Genomic DNA, 23,328 nt, shown 5'->3' with positions numbered 1-23,328 from the left:
TGGGCAATGGGAACTCCAGTAGGGACATGATCACTAAGTGGCTGCAGGAAGAGTGATGCTGTTTCCGCTCTGTGTCTGTGTGATCAGAGAGAGACATGTAGACTTATAAAAGTGGCTTTGATTTAAAAAAATTTTGTGCCACAGAGATGAAATATTTTGTGCTGTAGAACAAAAAAAAAACATAAAAAATGTTTTTCAACTTTCAGCTAAGCATTCAGGTACAAAAAACTAATTCATTTCAGCATTTCAGGACTAATTCCTGCAGCACCCTATAACAAAGAATTAAATGTCTATGTGCGTTGTAAAAGAATAGCCTTGTAGTTATAAAACCACAGAGAATTTACACCCATTTCTTCAGTTTCCCCTCTGCAGAGTTTTATAGTGTCTTTGAGGTCATTGTTTTGGTTTTGCGGCCTACAACTTCGCTGTTTTGGTTCACTGATCTCATAGTGTTGGGTTTGGCAGCAGAAAGCAGCTCTAAAAGTCCACTATACACTACCTGCTCGGCACCGACGAACAGTCAGTAAAACTGTAATAGAGCCTTTAGCAGCTATACAGCCTGAAGTGTCAAGCAGGCATTAGAAGACTTAAAGACACCCTAAGAACTCCACATAAAGGCTAATGTCTTATATCTGCTGGATTTCTGTTCAGGTGTCTGCATGCCAACTGGCGTTGTGTTGAAGACTGCTGACAAAGTCCTATAATCATATAAGCTCAAATTAGTCACCAACAGTACAGGCGGCAAAACTCACAGCCATTATTGCTGCCACTTCATTATGGGTCTGGCCTGCACCATCCTTACCATCGCTTCAGCTGACCTCATCAAAGCTGGACGACCCATGCTGACCTCATCAACACTGCGTGACCCTCTGTGACCTCATCAAAGCTGGACGCCCCACAGAGCCCTGAGGGTTGACGACAGGCCTTAAAAAAACAACCCATCCATTAAGGTGCCAAGAGCACTGTAAATGTGGAGTGTCAGCGCCAGCCATCTTCACTGTCATGCCCAATTCTCCAACCCCCCACTCGAGCGAGTCACCGGACAATGGAGCAGCTAAACCTCCAGCCCTCCCAGCCACAATGTCCGCCCACGTTGGCTGGCAGCAGTGACAGAAGGGGGGGGGAGCCGGATGGGGAGGCCTGCTGCAGGATGGGACTCTTATTGAGTGTTTGAGCGATGAGCCAGGTCATCACATCTACCCACCTCATCCATCATGCCCCACAAACGGACACAAATAAAGAGGACACATTCCTGCCTCCGCTCCCACTACCACATTCAGGCCCTCTCCAGCCTTTTCTCTGCTTCCCTCTCTCTATGTGAGCCAAGGCCTCAAGAAAAAGAGAAAGAGGACCAGAGTTCAGGCTCTCCCTCGCTCTTGGAGGCCATGGGAGCGCCAGAAGAAAGCGCCAGGTGGTGTTCTGACTCATGTCTCTTAGTATAAATTTCAATTTGGGCCAAAATGATGGGCAGCCAGAAGGACTATATGGAGCGGGGAGGTGTGAGGGGAGAGGGATGAGAGACAAAGTATAAAAATAAAGAGAGAACTAGAAAACATGTCAATCCACATTGTAGTCCTTTATTTCTTAGTTGTTCCTCCCACAGTATTGAATTGAAATGCATAACAGTTACATTGTAGAAAGCATTAAAACAAAGTACCTCAACTTGCTGATTACTTTTTAAAATCGATTATAAACAAAACAACGACAATAAACAAAGAAATCTGGTCCCTCAAAACGGGAGAATAAATGAAAGTAATCTGTTATTTATCATAAGTTTGGCACAAGGGATTAACATGAACCGAACATCACACAAGCTTGCAGACAACCGTAGAAAATGTCAGATACAGACCTAACCAGACCAATCATGCGCTTATGAAGAAATTATACCTGGCTTTTTTTTTTATTAATTATTCATTCTTTATAATGTTTTTCATTTTTTACAAGTGAATCATTAAATTGTCATAGAAAAAAAAACCCTAAGTAATATCTATTCATCGACCGGTTTCATTAGTAGAATAAGGAGTGAATTGTATGTTTAATACTATCCGGCACTCAAATGTAATCTACAAACCCCATTGAACTCTGGGATAGGCCCGGTTAGGAATCTCCCCTTCACCTGGGCTAAGAGCAGTGCTATTCAGTAAACAAACTACAGTTTGCCAAGAAATAAATACAATTCTCAAAAATACAACAGCAAATAACAACAACAACACCAACAAAAAAAATGAAAACAAAAATCATGATTGTCTAAAAATGAAAGACACACGAGCATGGAGTAGCTAACGACTAGCATTCAGGCTATTTAGTGGTATTGTTGGTGGACTAGGATGGATTGGAGACAAATGCCCTTTACAGAACAACAATTAACTTTAGCACTGGCTACTTATCTCAGTAAAACAAACAAAAAAAATGTTTTCTTCTCTTCCACTAAAAAGACAATCTATTTATATCCTTTCACAGATAGCGCAGGTGGGCAGGATGGAGTGCAGTGGAGAACAGTTGTCAGACACTTGTGTACAGTGCTTTGATTGTGCAGACACACGCAGCTATGAAAACGCAGATGGGAAACTGGCCTGATTTCACTTTGACTTTTCTTTTTTTTAATATGTTCTTCAATGACTTCAGTGATATTAAAGCGCTGCTAGTGCTGTCCTTACATGGAGCGGGTTTTCATTTGAACCAAGGTTGCTCACCCCACCTTTCATTTTTATCATCAAGTACAATGTATTTATGAGAAACACCTGTGGATCTCTGGGGGTTAAAGGGGATTCTTGTTCTGGTTCTTATGCTTTACACACACACAATGAAACATGCTAGGCTGAAACCAGCTGTCTTAAGAGACAGAGCCGAACTCTCAGCGTAAAATGTTCTCCTTTCCTTGTATGTGCTGGGAGAGATCAATTCAGACACATCAGCACGTCCATCTTCTATCAGCTGCCTTTGCTGTGCAAAACATAGAAATTCTAAAGAATAAATACAACTATTATTACTTTAGCATTATTATTTTCACCACTTCCTGATTGGTGTTGAAGAAAAAATTCAATTTTAGGGTCTCAGAGGGACATTTTTTTTTTGCTCTCTATCTGCCGGAGGTTTGCTTAAGGGGATGGGGAGGATGTGGTGGGGTCTGCATGGACGGTGACCCTGCTTTGTGTGTAAGGCAGTCAGATGGGCCGTGGTTCTGCTCAGCAGTCACTCTGTGGACGATCAGGGGCCCCTGCAGATAGCCCCCCGCAATGGATTCCCAGTGCCATAGGTAGGTTAGAGGGGGTTGCGAGGTGAGAGGGTGTCATCATCATTATCATTATCATCATCATACATGGCTGAGGGATTGGATGGCACTGGATTCAGCAGCAGCCCGTGCCAGACTGTGCCACATGGTGGCCGGGGTGTGGGTGGCTGGGTGGAGAGAGTCCTTTTCAGCCAGAGACAGCATCATGGCATAAGCCTGAGGGAGCAAGGGAAACATTATGATAATGAATCCAGCAAACATATAGGCACATTGTGAAGGTCAATGGGTAAAACGTTTTATTTACCTGAGACTTGGATTTCCTAAAGAGTGGTGGTTTAACTGCGTCAGCCAGAGAGGGAGAGCCATATGATCCATCGTCCTCATCTCCTTCTCCATCACTCAGCTCACTCTCCGCCAACTTGCGCATATCAGAAAAGCGATGGATATGATCCAGAGCTGAGAAGCTGCTCTGCTCCTCCTCATCCTTATACCTAAGGGTCAACCACAAAATGTAAATATAGCATTTTAAAGTTGCACAACATTGGTAAAAACTATACTTTAGTTGTTAACCACATTTACCTCCTCGGAGAGGTTTTGCAGCTGAGATTCAAGTCGTTTGGTTCACTGTAGTCCATTTCGTCTTGTATGACATCATCACTGAGGTTGCTAGAAAGGCCCATGCCTTCTGATTTCACAGGGGTGTTGCTAGGCTCCTCACCCTCTTCTTCATCAGCACCTAGTTCTTCCACTTCCTCATCCTCCAGGTCATGCGACCCCTGGCTGGCCCTCAGTGGCTTCTCTTCCTCAAATGGGCCACCATTCAACCTGCAGGGCACAAACATTAATAAGATCAATACAACTGTATAATGCAGAGGTATTAACGGACAGTTAGGAAGAATAAATAACAGCATATATAGGATATATATATATTTCCTATATTTCCTATATTTCCTATATATATATATATTAGTAACATAATGGAATAAAGACTTCATGTGATAATCCTTTCCTGAGAATGCACAAAAACAATGCAGCATTATGGGAAAAAGAAGCCAGCAGAGGTGCATCTGAAGCAGAACATGGCAGCTGGGATTGAGCAGAGCCGGAATGCCGTTTGTCATCGAGGCTTTGGGGCCCCTTTGGGCACAGCAGCACTGAGTTGATCATTGCAGCACTTAAATGGAGTGCTTTGCCTCTCTCCCTGTTTATTTTCTCTACTATCTCGTATTCATCTAATAGGCAAAATATTTAGCTGACAGCCCCATTTGGTGGGAGAGTTATGAGAGCACTGCCAACCGGCCCATTCCTCTATCCCTGCGGAGGGAGAGAGGGCCAGCTATCCAAACTGCCTGAGTCTTAATCTGTCCCTCTGTCTCAGCGCCACAGGAAACCACCATTTGGTAAATCATCTGGAACCACATTAAGACTGATTCACTAATTACACTCTGGGACATCTTTCGTCAGCTCCCAAAAATGCCATTTTTTTGCACAAAGGATTGAGAGATGGGGACTGAAAATTGAATGGAGTTTTCAAGGTTTCAATGCATTTGACTGACAAAAAGGAGCAAGTGGATTGTTGCACATTATATTTTGCTATTATGCACCAGCAGCCAATAATTTTGTGCTTTTGACAGAGCTCCTGTTGTAATGGATAGTTGACAAGGTGGTATTTGTGCCGTGTCAAGCTTGCAGGACTGCAAAGAGGAACTAGTTCCAAAAGAGAGAGCGAGAACTCTGTGATTAAGAAAACAGATTCGCTAATTATGCTTTCAAACGTGGTAATTTGCTGAGGATAAAGTATCTATCAGAAGTAGTCAGGAGCGCAGCACTTTGAAAGGAAACACAGGCCGACCCTTTGACCCCACCCCCTCTACCCTCTTCCTGTAGGCAGACATGTTGGTTCCAGATGTGGTGGTCTAAGTGTTGCACCCCTCCCTCCCTCCCTCCCTCCCTCCTGCTCCTCTTCCATCCCTCTGACGCTCTGCTGAACGGCCCTGCTCTCACAGGCCTTCTGCACAATCAGAACCCAGTCTGCCAGATCTCTATCTGGCCTCACAATCTGCCGTGTGATCACACCAACATGGGGCACGTGAAAACAAACTCAGAGACCTGAGTAGACCTCTCAGCTGCTATCTGATCTGATCACAGCAACAAGAATTTATTTGCATAATGCTCAGACAAAGTTGCATGCACAGATAACTTTTCCTGCATGTGGCCCAAGAAAGCAGCTTAAGAGCTCCTTTACATTTCCCAAACCTGTGATTATCTAAACTGTCATCACAGATGATTGCTCTTCTACTGCAGACCTCTGGACATGATGTGGTTATTAGCAACGGACTGGCTGGGTGGTATGGAACTGCATGTGGGCTGATAGCAGCTGACCAATTACCTTATTCAAGCTTCAAACAAGACATTTTAAATGGGTTACAAGTCACAAGTACAGCTCATACTAAAGTAGTGTGGACTCAGATGGTCAATCAGAAATGACCGCATACTAAAACTGTGCTTACCCTTCCTCAGAGGGGTCTGGTGATGTCTGGTTCTGGCCTGTACTGCTGATGAAATTTCTTATTTCATTAAAGTAGGAGTCCTCTTTGTCATCCAATATGGCGCTGCTACTGTCCAGTTCAGACTGCGGGGACGACATGGCCGTTCCTGCAGAGAGAAGGATTGTGTTTGAATATTTTATGATGGTGCCCTGAAACACTTAGAAATGACGACTGCGGTTAAAAATCGAATTAGACCTCGTGTTTGTTTGCTTCCCTTAAACCTCCCCGTTCAAATGAATCGTCTCCACATTGTATGGCAGTGTGATGTCTGCATCTGCTGGTTACAATTTAAGCCTAATGAATCTACAGTCAATGAATTCCAATTTTTCCCTACTGATGTAATCATGGATCCATTACATCACAGGAAAAGATCTGGATTGCGGATCATGTTATTCCCCTTAATTCTCCCTTTAATGTCTGGTATATTTGGAGACCTTAAGATGTGAACTACAATTTAATATAAAGGTAATTGTGATTTAAAAATGTGCAGCTGAAGCACATGCCTTTGAAACTGTTCACTCTTATGTAAAGACTTTTTAGTCTAATTATTCCTGTGTTGTCGCTTTGTGTGATATATTGTGTGATGTTGAAAAGCTCAGCTGATAATTGATTTCGTATTTGATGGATTGCACATTGTGTCTGATTAAGTGGCAACCTCATCTGAGACCTGCTGCTGTCGGCGTCCGGCCAGGTGTCACTGCTCTTTCTGCTGATTCAGTCATCAGAGTGATGCAACCCATCGAGCCTGTTAAGCTGTGAGCTGTGCTGCTGATGAAAGCAGCTCATTCAAAAAAAATTTGTGCTGTTGCAGAGGTCGATGACTGATTTATATAATTTAATTTCTCAGCCTCTGAGATTGTCTCCAATCAGAAGTAAATTAGGTTTTATATTATTCAGCAGAAGGATTTATGAATCTTGGGAGTCAGCAAACCAGCTCTCATTTTCACTGATAAAATATGGAAAAGGTGAAACTCAGAAGCGGACATTAAAATAAAATATCCACAGTTTGCAACTCCTCACCTGACAGGTTGCCGTTCTCGTGCTTTTTGAGGTGACGGTCCAGATTGGTCTGCTGACCGAAGCAGCGGTCACACAGGTGGCACTTGAAGGGCTTCTCCTTGTTGTGGATGTTGCGAATGTGACGCTGCAGGTTGGAGGAGATGCTGAAGGAGCGGTCACAGTATTTACACCTGCAGAAACAAAGGTCCTTTTACTAAAACTGTTCAATTATTAAATGAGGAAAAACAGCCAAACACAAAAGCTAGCTGTACGTACAACTGTACCGCTTAATGAATCGGGGACCTGTGTTTTGTTCTGTGGGAAACATAATGGGATACATAATGTGGGACGCACATGCACACACTCGCACAGACAGTCCCAGCAGTCCTGCAGTCCCAGACATGATGGAGGAGCTTGTTTAAGGTGAAACAGCTCTGCCTCTTATCTCCAGCCAGCGCAATAAAATTGCATTCTTCTCTCACAAAATAAGCACGCAATAGATTTGGTTCTAACCCTGCAAAATTAGGAGCTCTTGCCAAGTTTCTTCATGCAAAATTATACGAGAAGATTACATCTTTTCTTCTGGTGGAATTAGCTCGCTCGATTGGCTGTCCCTCAGGAACCCCTCGGTTATCTCCACAAAAAAATTACAATAAACAGCGGTGATCTTTAATGGCATGCCAGCGTGCAGAGTGCAGGCTATCAGGCTGGGGCAGCCGAGGCCTGCATCTGTCTTTCTCTTTCTCCCCTGTGGTCAACAGGCCTCCACCAAACTTTGGGCCAACATTCCTCTACCTTAGTAACTACAAAGCTGAGCTGTGCTAGCCAGACCGTACTCATTATCCAAAATGTAGTAAATGTGCAAAATTAATTTTTGCATGAACTGCTGTTGCATTGTTATTGTTACCCTTAGAAGCACCTGGAGAATTCAGCTGCTGAGCAGAGAAGCTTAGACAACACCGGACAAGAAGATTAATATTATTTATTTTGTTATTACCACGACTCCTGAAAAAAAACTTTTTTTTTTTAAAATTAGAGACCTCACTTTGTCTGGCATGTGGCCAAAAGCTTGAAGATCACAAGAATAAGAGGAATGACCACAGCTGCCAGGTCTGGACATCTGCCCGTGCTCCTCATCACCCCAATTTTCACCAAACTTCCTCCCTTCTTCCTGGCTTCAACCTCCCCCCTCCCTACATCCTCCACATCCCCTCCTGTCACCCAGGCGACGGATACCATTTTTCACCAGGCAAATTATTTAGCAGTAGAATGATTATTAGAGGCTTTTATGGCATAAGAAAACATACATAAACCTTCTCCTGTATCCCTGAGAAAACATCCACTTGCTGTTAACAAATGAGCTGTCTTTAAAATGTGCTGTGTGAAAGTGTGTTTGCTGTTTTCACTTATGTAAAGTGTGTGAGGAGGATGATCATCAGCCAACACTTTTCTGTGCTCCCAAATATAATAATAATAACATTATTGAATATAAACATCAACACAAACAGTAATATAAGACCATATAAAGAGTGAACATGGGTCTTCACCTGTACGGCTGCTCGCCTGTGTGAGTCCTGAGGTGGCGCGTCAGGTTGGCAGAACGAGGGAATATTTTTCCACAGTATCTATAAATAAATAAAAACGCTTTATTTAGACTTCCAAATAAACACAAATTCTTACTGTACCTCTCAGTGGCACATATAAAAAGTAAAAATATCCACAATAACACACGGCAGTCTCAGAAAAGACTTTACAAGGAGGCATTCAGACAAAAAAGTATAACTATTCACGAAGGAGGAAGGTTGCCATGAAAGTTAATGATTACATGCAAAAGCAGTTTCTGGATGTACCTGCATGCGTAGCGCTCCTTGCCCTTGCGCAGCAGTGTCTCTGGAAGTGTGGAGGGCGGGGCTCTGAAGTCGAACATGGAGGGAACGGAGCGCAGCAGGTCACTAGACTCTGGCTTCAGGGAGCCGAACGTTTCCAGCTTCTCTGCCATGTTTTCAATGGCCGTCATCTGAAGAGACAGGGGAGAGGAATAAAAGATATTTTTACATGTGATGTAATCTTCTTAACATTCAGCTAAAGTTTGCTCTTGTTTGATGGATGAGTCTTGTTTAAAGGCACCACACCAGTTGAACAGGATTGAAACAGAGTGAATTCTGATTATGACGTTCATCAATGTTTCATGCATCACAAGGTCAAATCCCCGGTAAATGTGTGTGACAAGCACATTTGACTGTGATTCATAACTTTGTTATGAAAAAAAAAACAGTCTGTTCTCATTCATGGACAGCGAGGAGCAGGTGTGCAACTGTGAATGTTAAGATTCAGCCAACTTCTACGAAATGTACATCTGCATGTACAGTAGGCGGATAAATACACACAAAAACACTTAGACACACACATAGGAGTAAGGACTGCAGCCAATCTACTAATGAAGCTGAACATTTACTTTCATCAGATACTCTCTGAGGAGATATGTGTATGTGTGTGAACCAGAAACTATGAGCTGCATGGTGGTCGTAGTTGATTAACTACCTTCAACCTGTGTGAAAGGGAAAATATATGTATGTGTGAGAGAAAGAAGAATGTATTTGTAATGCATTTTTATGTGTGGGAGTTGGTGTGTATGTGTGTCCAGATTGTGTGTGCTTACAGGCATTGTATGGGAGCGTGATTGTATGTGTGCGTTTGTCAGATACGTGTCCATGAGTGTGTGTGTGTGTGGCAGAGGAGTGATTCATGTCCACTGCTGGGCTGTAAACCATTCTGTGCACAATGCGGGCAGACAGCACATTCGTCAATATGAAAGATGTTGACATTACTGATCAAGGGCCAGACACGGGTAATAATGATATCGCTGTGCTGAGAGGGGCGGGATGGGGGAGGAGCGGGGGCTGGAGGGGGAGTGAAGGGAGAACTAGAAGGAGGAGGAGGAGGAGGTGGAGAGGGAGGGGCGGGGGTCTCAGTAGGCCGCAGGGCCTGTCAGCCCATCTCACACACACATTCACAGACTTTTTTTTTTTTTACAGGGTCCACACAAATTTGCATTATTTTGCGTGTATTGAATTTTCAGCCTGTTTCTTATTCTTATTTCAATAAGGCAACAAATCAATGGTGATTCGGGTCCTCCACCAGAGCCGTGCTCCGACTCTGACATTCCATCTCCTGCTTTCACCCCCTGTCACTCTCAGGCTTCACGCCAAGAACGAGGAGACCGAGGGAAAAGAAACAGAGGAAGAGAATTGGAGGAGAAGCATGATGAAGGACTAGATGATAGGGCAGAAAAGAGAGAAAGTGAGAGAGAGAGGGAAGAAAGAAAAAAACAAACATGCAAACAAGGAAGAAAGAAAGAGTGAGCAGAGTCCGGAGAGAGAAGGACTGATGGCTGATGGATGGTGGTGGGGTCTAGTGTTGGGAGCGGCTGATTAGGAGTGACGGCCGAGTGTAAAGTTCCTGCCGCAGCCGTCGACGTTCCCACTGAGGGAGGATGTGGAGTGTCAGGTCTGTTTGATTATGAATATGCCAGTGCTACACGCCATGAATCAAAGGCAAAGGGGGGAGACGGAGAGGGAGAGAACAGAGAAAGAAAGAGAATGCATTGAAAGACAGTCAGAGGGGATGTGAGGAAGAGGGAGGTGAAATGCTTTCATATTTCTTTTGAATGTGCACTGTGTATTTCATTGGGCTCTTTGCAGACTCTGAAGTAAACACTCAGTTTGTCTGCCTTGCTCAATAAGAACCCATAACTCTTGGGAACATTAGGGCCCCTAAAGCTGTCGGCAGTATCGAACCTGTTTGAAGAGACATTTTTAGAGCAGAAAACAACTCCTTCTTGGCTCCATCTACTGGGGAACTCTGATCCCACTTCACCCTACTGATGCAGCTACACTCGGTTGAGAGCTGCCTCTGTTTGAATGAAAAACGCTGCCCTTGTTATAAACAGTAAAACCGACTTAAAGGCTCATCATTAAAATACTGATTTGCCAAATATGTTTTTTTGTTGCTCCATTTCCTTCACAAAGCTTTAACTTTAAAGTATCCTGCCAGTTTTTTTTTCCAAATGCTTGTCTCGCAGTAAATGATTTTCACATCCAGGCCAATAGATGACACTAGTAACCACCAGTCAGCCACAGTGTACACATCAAAAACCTTTGTCCATTGAACTGTTTTATGGATAGTGAGTCAGGTTCGTTAGGCCACTGTTTGACAGTGCTTTGTGTGAAGTAGTGTGACTTAAAGAACAGTGGGGATAAATGGCTCCATATTTTGGTCTAAGGGGATTTTTAATGGTTTTATAACTCTCTGTGTGAGAGAATCACCCCCTACTAAATTACTAAACCTAACCACACGTGTACATTCAAACACACTCCCAAAAACTCCCTTGTCCTCCCTGCGGGCAGTGCGTATGTATCTGTAAACTTGCTTGTTGCTGTAGCGTCGCTGTGGGACCAGCAGTTGATTGGCTATCTTCAGATGTCAGTGATGCTGTTAGGGCCTTAATTAGTGAGATGCATTCTCAATTGTTGATCTTTATCAGGAACCAGATGTTTGCATGGAGGACTGACCTCCCACTCCCCCCGCCAGTGTCCCAAAGAGACTGTTACCCTTTCGTTGATGTAAAGCAGCCCCCCCACCCCCCTCCCATGCCCATTTACTAGAGCCCCTGCTTTACTCTCCAAATAAGCAAACATATATTCAGAGCTGCAGAAAGGACAGGGTGTAGCTTGGCTGGAAATCCCCGCCTAAACCCTTTCATGTAAATCAGTGTATGGATACGTCCAGATGCAAAGATGAGAACAAATCAAAAGGCGAGGCTCGGACACTCATAATAGGACACTGACACACACAGGTTCTTTATATTAAAGTCCAAGAGACTGATGCTATGACCAGTCTTGTCAGTGTATGATGGTGACAGGCTAAAGCCATGCGAATGCTGGGTGAGGTCAGTTGTAAACTGTTATGCAGCCCATGCATTAATAACAGAAGGGGGTCTGTTTGGTACAGACACATGGCGGTACTGTAGGTTAAAGAGGAACTTACCCAAGTTCTCTGATCTGGCAAACAAAACTGAAGAGGCGGAAAAGAAGGAGAAGAGAATGCAGTCAGAACCAGGAAGTGGCGCATGAATCAACAGCTTTTGAGTGGACACATATGGGTACAGATGGGATGATGGGTAATTAACTTTGAATGAGCAATGAGCTGCCTATCTGAAGAGTTATGGAGCTGGAATTAAAGTCTAATAGTTCCCAACACTTCCTGGTGTTCAATAAGCTCATTATCGAGGGCTACAAATACAATTCCAGTATGTAATCTAAGCCAGTATTGCCTAGCAGTAAACTTTCCTGCCAGGAAATAAAAAGCTGAATCACTAAAGGTTGAAAAGGAGTTCCAGTCCCTTCAGCTTTGCAGCTCTTTTTTTGATATATTGCTCAAGAATGAGTCAGGTGACTGAAAACAAACCCTCTCAAAAGTATACAGAAGGGCCTCTTGCCTGGTCTGGTTTAGACGTAGCCTGCTCTGCTATTTGTGGGAATGATTTGTGTGTCCAGACATCATAAAGTCATAAAGATGGCCTAAGCAGTCTGTTAGTGTTTCTACTGATAGGACACCTCATTAAGGCGTGTGGGACGGCCATGTGGCTGCTGCAGGCTGGGCCCATGCAGCAGTCTGGACAGGGGACATAAATCAGACAAATGAAACAGCCTGTAAAAACCAGACCTGAAACGGCCAGAAAAGAGGGAAAAAAATCATATGCCTGAGAAAGTGGTGTTTTCACTTTCTGACGGACCGTTCTCACCCGCGGGGGAAGATTGAACAAATGAATGTCAATGCAACATGTCATCGACACGCATACACGTAGACCCAGCGCGCACGCATGCACACACACACACACACACACACAGGCATTATATAGAGCCTCACGCTGGAAATACTGGCACAGAAAACCCAGGGGCAGAAATCATTGCTTTAAGAGCATATCATTTTTTATATTGTAATCAAAGACACATTATGGGAAGACATGTCACAATGTGCCCTTTCTTTCTGCCACATCTGTTTCAGATAGCCAACCACGGGCTTAACAGGCAGTAGCTTGGGTAAGACTGGAGCTGAGTACTAATCCTCATTAATCCAGTTTGGTCAGCCTGGAAAAACAAATGTGAAGTGCTCCTTATAAAAAGACAACAGTCTTTAAGCAGTGATTGTGTCCTAGCTTAAAACTGATGAAACAGACAAGAAACTACCCATAGGCCCCTAAGACCATCAGCAATGTATGGTTGCATTTGTGAAAATGTATGATTTAGTTCTTTGTGCAAACAAGGAGTGTGTCTCACTTTATTATGTTTCCAGGTTGCCCCGGTTCCCATGCATGCTACGGTCAGAACCTACCTGTGGATGGAAGAGGAAGCCTGGAGCTGGCCGCATGTATTTGTCTTTCAGAGTCTCAAACGGATCGCTCATTCTCCTCTTCTCAACCCTGCTAAAAGTAGATTTCTATCAGCTCTTAACGAATGCACAGCAGCACATATTGGTACACTAACATTCAGCTTCACAAAACAAATTGCTGTTGACCATACACACAGCTGTTCTGCACAAAAAAAGCATAACAGAACCTTTAAGTATATTGTATTGTTTAGACACTGAAGGGACTTAAACTGAGGCTAATAGAGGTACTGGGATTAACAATACCTATAGATGGGGTCCATGAAGAAAGGAGTGGGCCTGGCATGCTGTAAAGCAGTATCTGCTTTTGGGACCTCCACTCCTCCCTTCTCCTCTTCAAAGCTTGGGTTCTTCTTTGTCTCCTCCTCTCTTGGGTTTCGTCCACGGCCCCTGGACCCCAGGCTCAGGTCTAGAGGCTGATCCTGCCCACTGGTGTGTGAGGCCTCTGGTTTGGAGGAAGCAAATTGGGCTAACTTTTCCTCCTTTCGCTTGGTGGTGAGGTCAAATGGTGACTCGGTTGATTTATTTTGGGCCTTCTTGCAGTCATCTGCTGGTGACTGTGGCTCACCCTTCAGGTTTGCAGATCTGTCTGCGAAAGGGTAAACTGGAGGAGAGAAAGCTGGGAAGAAAGGCAGTGGGAACATAGAGGGGTAAGGCAGAGACCCAACCTTCTTGTCCTGCAGGCCAGCTAGCCCTGTAGAGCCAAAGTACTTCTCAGCAATGGAGGCAATTGCCTTAATAGAGTCATTCACAGCCCCTGTGACAGCTGTGTGCTCGTCCAGTGAGGATGGGATGAGGGAGGGGCCTGGAAAGTCCTTGCCAGCATTGCTGCCCATCAGGATGGGGCTCTGGGGGCCTCCTTCACTGGTCTTCCTCTTCGGTCCTTTGCCATTTTCACGAGCTGCCCCCCTCTCCCTCTCACTGTCCATGTCACTCTCAAGCTCAGAGCCTGATGTGCTGTCTAGATCACTTCCACTGGGCGTGCTGACATCGTCCAGGTCGCTGCTTTCGGACTGGTCACTCTGCTTGTTCTGCTTTGTGGAGGATGAGGATCTCTGGCTGTGTAGCTCTGAGCCTGGCATCTGATTACCAGGTGAACCTCCATCTTTACGCAGAGCTTTGAGGAGCTCTCGAGACTCTTGTGCACCAGGGCTTGCAGGCAGCAGGGGGCTCTTACTTAGCTCTCCACCAGGACCAGCAAGAGGTGCATGAGGTGTCTGCCTGACAGGAGAGGTGGTGGCAGGAATGAGCGGTGGCCGGTGATAGAGTCCAGAGGGGAACAGGCCAGGGAAGCTGAAAGGAAAAGCTGGGGCAGCGGGGAACGTAAGCCCACTGTGGCGACTTGCCCCAAAATAATCAGCCAGTCCAGCACTGCTGTGACCCATCGCAAGAGCTGATTTGTCCAAACCAGGAGCACCAGGGAGGGGCATACCCTGGGCAAACAACCCCCCTGCTGTGAAATGGTTCTTCCCTTCACAGAAGCGCCGGTGCTTGTTGAGAGAAGAGGTGGTGCTAAACATTTGTCCACAGTCTTTGCACTTGATCTGTGTGCGGCAGTCAGCATGCATGCGTTTGTGACGGCAAAGGTTAGAGAACTGGGTGTAGGACTTGTGGCACACCTCACCTGCAGGGACACAGAGACAGACGTAGAGGGTATCAATATCCCACACGTACATACACCCAAAATATTACATCACATCATATGACATTTCTAGTTCGTAAGCTAAGGCAGAGGAAATTAGTGATATGCTTGTTCCCATCAATAGTCTGACAATAGTTTTCCAGCAAAATAAAAAAAAAACATGAGGTGTGTCTAGATCCTGGAATTGTAAAGGAATCTGTTTGGTTGACGGTGTGAGTCACTTGCTGCCACTCATCACCTGCACATCAAACCAAATTCCCAGGCACCTCCAGCTCCATTGTCCTCCCAGGGACGCTCCCAGGGAGTCCATAAACAATCACACACAGACACACATGTGGACATTCAGGCGCAATCGCAAAATATTCACACAACACAAAGAAATTGAATCTCACACACAGGCATGCAGACATGAAGACACACACATACACACACACATTCTCAGTGCAGTACAATGGCTCTATTTTAAGTTTGTGAAGGAAGTGAAGTTGAATGAATCCTATCCTGCAGTCCGGTTCCCAGGGACAGGTCTCACGTCCTCTACAGCCTCTCTTCCCCCCCTCCGGGCCTCTCCATTCACCCCCTCAGCCCCCTCACCTTGTCCACATCGCTGGGGCCCTGTCGTCCCGCGCTAAGTGACCTTCCCACAGTCAACCACTGTATGCCTGTCTGTTACTGTGTCTGACCCTGGGAGACTTACAGTGACAACACCCGACCTCAGAACAAAACCTCACCGTCTGATGTTATCTATTGCTATTATTAATCTGTCAACTTTATCTACTACTAGTGGATGATGGTGGGCAGAGGATAGCTTCCTCCTTTTTCTTTTTCTTATCAAATTCTTATCAAAGTAAAAAAAAGTAGTATAAGAACTCTACCCCCTCAGTAGATTGGCGGCTCTGCTGCTCATATTTTCAGCAAGACTTTGATTGTACTATGTAGGAATGCCATTAGAAGCACCTCTGGATGATTGATTTTGCTCACATTGTTATTAGATCTTAAAAACGAGGATAAGGAAGTGGTTAGGCTCACACTGTGATTACACTTCTGCATATTTTGGATGCCTTCCAGCTACAAGGTGCATAAGAGGCAATTGAAGGAGATGGAGAGGAAGAGCAGGAAAACACATTTTGGAAACAGATTTGAATAAACAGCTCAGAGGAACTCAAATGGGAAAGAGCAAGCCAAGAGTCAACTCTTGTGTATATACCCAGAAAACTTGAGTGAAATAAAGTGTGTTACTTGGATTTGGCCGGCACAATGAGGGCAAGAAAGGAGTCTGATTCCATTATTTTCCATGTAATGCTTCTTTTCTGTTGTGCTATATCAGAATACTTCTCCATCTTTAATTAATCTAACTTAGTTCGAGTTGCAACCACTGACAGTGAGTTTCACTTAAAAAAATTGGAGACAGAAATGACATGAAATTGTAGCATGCTCTGTCATTGTGTGTGTATTTTTACAAGTGTAACCACATGGTCGGAGCAAACTACAAGGAAAAACCCTTCACCATAAATCATGTAGTTGTGACATTTATAGACTAACAACACACATGCGTTACACAGTGAGTGTGAGATCTTACACGCGTGTATTCGTCAGCTCTTAATAAACTGAAACAAAATATTATAAACACATTCCTGAGAGCAGAGCGGTGGATAAGTAATGTGTGAGTGGAGTGTGTGGGGATTATTAACCTGGCAGGCCTGAGTGCTTCCCTTTCATAGAGACACATCCTCGACACATTGCGTGCATTGACATACAAACAGAATCACGTGTGTGCAGTATAGTACCACTGTCCAAAACACGTACTTGCACTTTAAGAGCAGTCACACAAACAAACACTTCAGACATGATCTCTCCCAGGCAGCTATCATGTTTTATACTGTTTTATCTTTTCTTTTTTTTTTTTAACGTGACCATTAGTTGTTTTTAAACCTGCATATTTTCTGCTGATTACAGCAAATGGACTCCTATTCAGAGGGAGCGTGGGGAAGAGGGCTGTACATGTGGTTGCTATTTGTGAGGAATGGTGGTGGAGGTAAAGAGTGGGGAATCTGAGGTCTTCAGTGGAGATGCAGTCACTTCTGCCTATATATACACACATATGTGCATGTGTGTGTGTGTGTGTGTTTTCTTGAGAAGGAGAGCCAGCAGGGGCAAAGGGTGCAGGTCATAATGCTTTAGGGGAAGGAGATCAGATCTCTTGTGTGAGGTGGTGAAAGTGTGAAAGGTCAAAATGTGTTTGGGTCTTGCAGGGATTAGACGTGAGAAAGCAGCTGAGAGAGAAAAGGCTTGTTAGCCTTAGCATCAGCAGTACATCAGGCTGGGTCACTGGGACAGGCGACTTAAATTACATAAATCATGTTGTTAGCGCTGTGTGAGTGTGCTGATGCACAACTGCATGACACGTGTCTTAAAATAATATATTTGTAGTAATCTTAATCACAAGATTGATTCTAGAGGAGCTGAGGAAGAATAAGCGTATTTTTGCAAAAACATCAGAGTTAGCATGTTATTATTATAATGTACTGAGGAGACTTACATAGGTAGGGTCTTAGTGACTTACACATGAAGGGCTTGACACTGCTGTGGATGTGCTTATGCTGCTTGAGGCCCGAAGACGTTGCGAACGTCTTGCCACATTCAGAGCAGGCATGGGCACGCGCCCCAACGTGCTGCGAGCGAATGTGCCTCTGCAGGTTACTGGGGTCTGTGAACACCTGCTGGGGGAAGGAACCAAAAAGATACACGGTGGAGTTACTATCTGTAAATCTGCATTTATTTAAAAAAGGCATTAGTAACTTCAAAGGTCATCACTTTACCTTTGAGCAGTTTTCACATTCGTAGTGCTTGCCACTATCGTGCGACATCTGATGTCGAATCAGGTTTGATTTCCAGTTGAAGGCCTTGGGACACTGGTCACATTTGTACTCTCTCTCCTCAGAGTGGGACAGAGTGTGGGCCTCCAGGCTGCAGGAAACACAAGAAAGTTAGTTTGTTTTGTAGCATAATATGGCTGTCAGTCAACACCAGCTTGTATTTAAATAATCAAAAGTGTCTGGCATCCACTAACCTCTGGACATCAGGGAAGATCTGATCACACTCCTTACACTCATGTAGTCCGTGGGACATGTGAAGGGGTCGCAAGTCTTGAGGTTCTTGAGCCTTCAGGTCATTGTCACCTCCTACAGTAGATACATGGGGAGGATGTAAGCAATTTACACACCAAAACAGTGGTTTGATTTACCCTTACAGCAAGAAACCTGTGCATTCAATGTCCTGATAGCATCCCTGCTTTAGGCACCACACTCTATGTCCATTTAGCTCTATAATCTACAACTATTTTTGATTTTTTAACCTTGCTTGCATACCACACTCATCTTTCCACATTACTCTATGAGCTCATTTTCAGTGGCTCTACTAGAAAACAAAGTCCTTACATCATTAGTGTCGCATTCTCCCTCTTGTCACTCCTCACTACACTTTACAATGGCATGACAAAAGTCCACCATTTAAAAATTTAAGTCAGACCTGGGTTAAGGAAGGGGGAGGGGGGCATCCCACATGGCTGCTTTTGGTGGTCCAGCAGCTGGTTGCGGGATTCAAAGTGCTGGTCGCAATCCTCACAGCGGTACTGCCTCTCCTCTGCATAATGGAAGGGAGAAATGATTAGCACACAGTGCATTTAAGTGAAGTAGTGTATGTATAGGTATTTTTACATAAGTGTATTTGTGGTGTGTGTGTGTGTGTGTGTGGTGCAGACCATGGATATCAGGAGCCATTGTGTCACATGAATACTCTTCAGCCTTCATGAAAAGTAGCAGCTCCTCACCGGGAAAAATCTCTCTGATGACTTTGTAGAAGATCTGCAACAAATAAAAACAATATATAAACATGGCTGTTTAATAACAAAAGTCACACAAAACTGTACAGGTTAACACATTCTATAAGCTGAATTAGCCATTTTTTTGTTTTTGGTAAGTGCATTACAAAGTTTTAAACCAGCAGAGGTCACTTGGGGGGAGCACTTTGTACTATGCAAACTTACACACACGCAAATCAGGAGTGTTGCATGATTTTCATACCACACACACACGCACACACACATACACACACACAGAGGAGACATGAAAATACACACTCTTTAACTTGTAATTAATCATCTTGTAAGACATCCATCTTCATGAATATAAAATGAAAGCACAAACAACCACAGTGCAGAATAAATATACTGCACTCCTCACACAGTGAAGCTTGTGGAGCGCAGGAAGTGACAAATGAATGTGTGGAGAGCAAGCTGACTAATTTAACAGCAAGAAAAACAAGCAAAAAAAGAAAGAAAGCTTAAACATTTCACTGATGGAGGAAACTTCCAATGAAATCAGTTAAAAAGCAAGGTGCTCACATTACTCTACGGACACTGTATCCACATATTTATAATGCATTTATACCTGCTAAAACTTTTGTTTTATTAACAGAACACTACAACTTATAAAGGCATGTGAAAATATGAGAATCAGCTGAGGGACTCTGGAAGTTCGCTGCTTCCCATGGACACACAATGGCCTTTCTCTTGGAAACAATCAAATGTGAGGTTATTTTTGGCATGTTTGGAGGTTTAACATGTTACCTTCCTTTGCTGTGTCAACATGACAATGATGATAGAGGAATTTATTAGAATATTATTGGGGGTGGGGTGTGGGGGGGTTGCTACTGGGAAGGTATGGGTCACAGGTACACCACTCATGAAGGGAATTCCTGAGCAGAGCTATGACAGGAGAGCACTCATGCTCCACAGAGGGCTGTGATAAATATCTCGTTCACAATAAAGATCATGAGGTAATCTAAAGACTATTCTCTAATTGTGTCATTGTTCTTACTTCTGACAGATGATGTAATGGTAAACATGTCACTGGAGCAAAGGTGGAAACAAAATATGAACAACTATACTTAGGCTAAATATAAATAGGTGGCAATCTAAATACAGGCAGGTATAAATTTTTTATTTCTTAGAACTGCATTATTCACTTGCTGGCAATCAACTGCTTGTGTTTAAGTTTCTATTTTAAGGTTTGTAATCTGCAGTGAAATACATCTGAAAAGGGGATGAACACTCCTGACGCAGTGCATATCAACAACCAGGTGGCGATTGGTGCATAGTAAGTGATGTAGTTTTGTGGTGGCACAAAAGTATGATTTAAATTCAGACATTAAAAAACGTAAGCCACCATGAAAATCAGTGGGAAAGTAACAGGCTCTGCAAGTCTGACTCCCATTACAGGGCTAAACCAGAGTCATTATCCAGACTAGGACAGACATATTGCGTATTAACCACCAAATTTAATTAAAAAAATAGTCTTGTGCATTTGAGCTTTTTTCACTTAATTTAAACAGGAAGGTCTGTAAAACTGGCCGACCTTCTTAGAGATATACACCACAGTCCTGGTCAGCAGCAGCAGTGCTTCACCCCCATTGTTTCTAAAGGAGAATAAAGGGAACTGAACTGTGAGGGTCACAACAGGGGCTTTAACCCCTATCATACTTTACTCTAACCTCTGTCTATACTATAAACACACTGGCACAAACATAGATTGTCCTTCATAGAGCATACATGTACATACAGGCAGACACACGCAGGCCGTCACCCCTGCAAGGCCACAAAATATTGTGATTTAGAAACAATCAGACAGCAGTTCAAGCAGACATGTGAGTCTGCAGGGATTCCGCTCTGAGAGAGTGATACTGACACTGAGGAGGAAGGCTCTTTGGAAAGCTACCAGGAGACCTCGCAACGTAAAAAAAAAAAACATGGACACTGTCGAATCTGTTTTCTTCATATTAACAAGAGTAAGTTTGTGGTAACATGATACAATGACAGTAGTGACATTAGGACCACCAGTGTCAGCCCTTCAAAGCAACATCACAAACATCACATTGAAATGTTCATCATCAAGAAACAAGCCACTTTTTTAGGTTTCGAGAATATAAAAGTATGTAGTAGGCACAGGGGGGGGGGAATTCCCCCAACAACTCCACCTCTTCCCTGAGGGTCGCCGCAGATAAACTGTGAAAACACGCACACACACAAAACAACAGCCAGCGGTCCAACTCACAGTGGCTTGAAATAATTCTGAAGATAAGATAACCAGGGTGTCTGAGTTCACACATCAAAAGTGACTGTGGAAAATATTCCATATTTTTTATGAAACTTACACCTGCTTATACCAGAGTTTCAGTTTGAATAATTTCTTAAAGGATATGCAAATAAGTACATTCTCATTATCATTTTAACGCACGTGCATTCGCTTATCAATCCATTATTCTCACGTTAGTGCACCTCTCTCAGTCAAAGGTCACGACCACAAGAAGATCAGAGGCTATAATCGGACAGCTTTGTTACCTTGACACCATTAGTCATTAGCAGAGTAAACATGGGCAGATTTTCCCTGGGCACACCCTGTTGACTGAATCCTTGCTCACACAGAGCTCATTCGACAGGTATGCAGTCCACTTACTGCCACAGTGAGCTCTCAGTCAGGGTGCTGGAGTAAATCTCATGATCTTTTAACGTCCACAACAGTAAGCCCACAATCAAGGTTTACGGATGAATTAAAGCAACAACAGCAGATATAAGAATACGCACCAATATTCTTTATTTTTAGTCAAAACAAATAACAACATATGATTACATTTAAGAAGGACGACCACTACATTGTCCACTTGTGCTTGCTCAGCAGTTGCATAACAGCGTGTCCACATGTGTTGCGACCTCCCTGTAGCTATCAGGGTCATGCAACATGTACAGCATGTTTGGCAGCCACCGTCGCTTGGCTTCAAAACAAAACCATTTCGTGACTTAGATAGCAATAAAGAGTATGAGCGCACAATGTGCAGCTGGTTTCAGCAAATTGGATGAATATGCAAGGAAGCCAGCACAGCACAGAAGAACAGCCTGAAGCAGAAGAAGAAGATGAAGAAGCAGATGAAGAAGCAGAAGAAGAAGAAGAAGCAGAATCTGGTATCTGATGAGTGACACATCATCAGTGTCAGGAAGAAACTTTGCATCAAAAATGACATTTTACCCTCCCCTGAAAAGAAAATGGGGAAATGTAAAACGGAAAATGTTTCATGTGCAGTTGAAAAGCTTCAAGCTGCTATCTCAGTTTGTTACAATCACTTCCTGATTTCAGCTCCAGTGTATTTACATAGTGACAGTCAGTGTTTTGCTAACATGCCCCTAAGCCACTCCATCGCACTCAATACAGAGTGAGAATCAATAGAGCGAATGAGATTAGTGCTCATATCCGTCTGCACTGTCTTATGAAAGGCTCTTCAGGGCCTCGTTGGACGATGTTAATTACACTTTTAATCAGTTTTTCCTTTCAATTGAATCAGCAGAGTGAGGAGCGCAGTGGAGGGTTTTTAAGCACTAATTGCCCTAATTATCTTAACGACAAAACACGCTTATCATGGGTTCAGACTGTTCAGTGCATTAGCAAACAAATGGGGATATCATGGAGAGCTTTGTCATTGATTGTGATCTGAATTAAAGAAGTTTGTAGGGGTACAATTAAAAAAAAAAGAACCTTTGTATAATATTCTACGCAGAGCTGGATTCTTTGTAAAGGATTGAATTCAAACCTGTGGCGTGCAGCACGTCAGATTAATGACAGTGTGACTCACAAACTGCGACACCTGCCATCTCCTTCCTCTGCAGTCTTTCCTGTTGCTTTCCACTCAGCAGTGTCAAACACATAAAGTAATAAAACAGAAAGGTCATAAAAATAAAGGCTGTCCTTGTTAAATTTGGCAAAAAAAATACTGAAGGTGCAGCTAATGGTGGTATTAAAGAAAAACAAATAATCTATGACTTTAGTCCCATTACATCTGAGCAGCTGGGCATATAGTAACACAGTGTTTTAGGGCCATTTGAGTCACTCAGCCTTCCTTTTTGAAATGAGAGAATCCTTAAATCTGACAGATTATAAGTAAATGATTTCCCTCCTCATGCCTTCAATTATTCATATTTACAGAATCTCTTTAGCTGAAGCTTTCAAAACACAGACGTCTTTTGCCAACATAGTTGAGCTGATGAGAAGAAAATGAATTGAGAGTTTTGAAAAAAAAGGAAGGAAAAAATGAGAAGTGGGACCCTGAACAGGCTTTCTCTCTCTCTCAGTGCTCACTCATTCATTCCTCTCTCACTCCCTTGTTCTCCTGAGATTGGTCATAAAGTTTTATGATAAACAGAACTGGGTCAGAAATAAGAGGATGGAGGCCAGTTTTACTCTCACACACTGGCAGGGCTAAATTGGTGCTTGAAGAGAACCAGGACCGAATAACGACCGACACACCTGGAAATTGCTGCCGCTGTATGACGCCGTCCTAAAATAAATCATACAACAAATCTTCTCTGTTGAAGGAAAGGCACGAGGAAGATTTATTTAAATTTGTTTCTAAGG

General features: G+C 43.5%; 1 protein-coding gene across 13 annotated transcripts in view; it reads right to left on the bottom strand.

Moving 5' to 3' along the window:
* Window positions 1-1,561: 1,561 nt before the first annotated feature.
* The window catches only part of mecom (MDS1 and EVI1 complex locus), a 117,269-nt gene continuing 95,502 nt past the window's right edge, over window positions 1,562-23,328 (bottom strand). For 2 of the 13 annotated variants that reach the window (XM_028418903.1, XM_028418915.1), the window contains 15 exons: window positions 18,630-18,732; window positions 18,398-18,511; window positions 17,940-18,051; window positions 17,689-17,836; window positions 17,409-17,589; window positions 13,474-14,851; window positions 13,174-13,264; window positions 11,827-11,853; window positions 8,631-8,797; window positions 8,328-8,405; window positions 6,802-6,971; window positions 5,743-5,887; window positions 3,812-4,057; window positions 3,537-3,723; window positions 1,562-3,448 (listed from right to left, as the gene is read on the bottom strand). In XM_028418903.1, coding sequence (XP_028274704.1) covers window positions 3,314-3,448; window positions 3,537-3,723; window positions 3,812-4,057; window positions 5,743-5,887; window positions 6,802-6,971; window positions 8,328-8,405; window positions 8,631-8,797; window positions 11,827-11,853; window positions 13,174-13,264; window positions 13,474-14,851; window positions 17,409-17,589; window positions 17,689-17,836; window positions 17,940-18,051; window positions 18,398-18,511; window positions 18,630-18,732 — 3,282 coding nt within the window. In that variant the 3' untranslated portion in view covers window positions 1,562-3,313. The remainder of the gene's footprint in view (window positions 3,449-3,536; window positions 3,724-3,811; window positions 4,058-5,742; window positions 5,888-6,801; window positions 6,972-8,327; window positions 8,406-8,630; window positions 8,798-11,826; window positions 11,854-13,173; window positions 13,265-13,473; window positions 14,852-17,408; window positions 17,590-17,688; window positions 17,837-17,939; window positions 18,052-18,397; window positions 18,512-18,629; window positions 18,733-23,328) is intronic. The other 11 variants (XM_028418905.1, XM_028418908.1, XM_028418904.1 and 8 more) reach the window with 11 other exon arrangements.

The sequence above is a fragment of the Parambassis ranga genome, chromosome 13 (assembly GCF_900634625.1).
Source record: "Parambassis ranga chromosome 13, fParRan2.1, whole genome shotgun sequence".
In the NCBI taxonomy this organism is placed as follows: Eukaryota; Metazoa; Chordata; class Actinopteri; family Ambassidae; genus Parambassis; species Parambassis ranga.
This window is presented reverse-complemented; position numbering and strand designations above follow the sequence as displayed.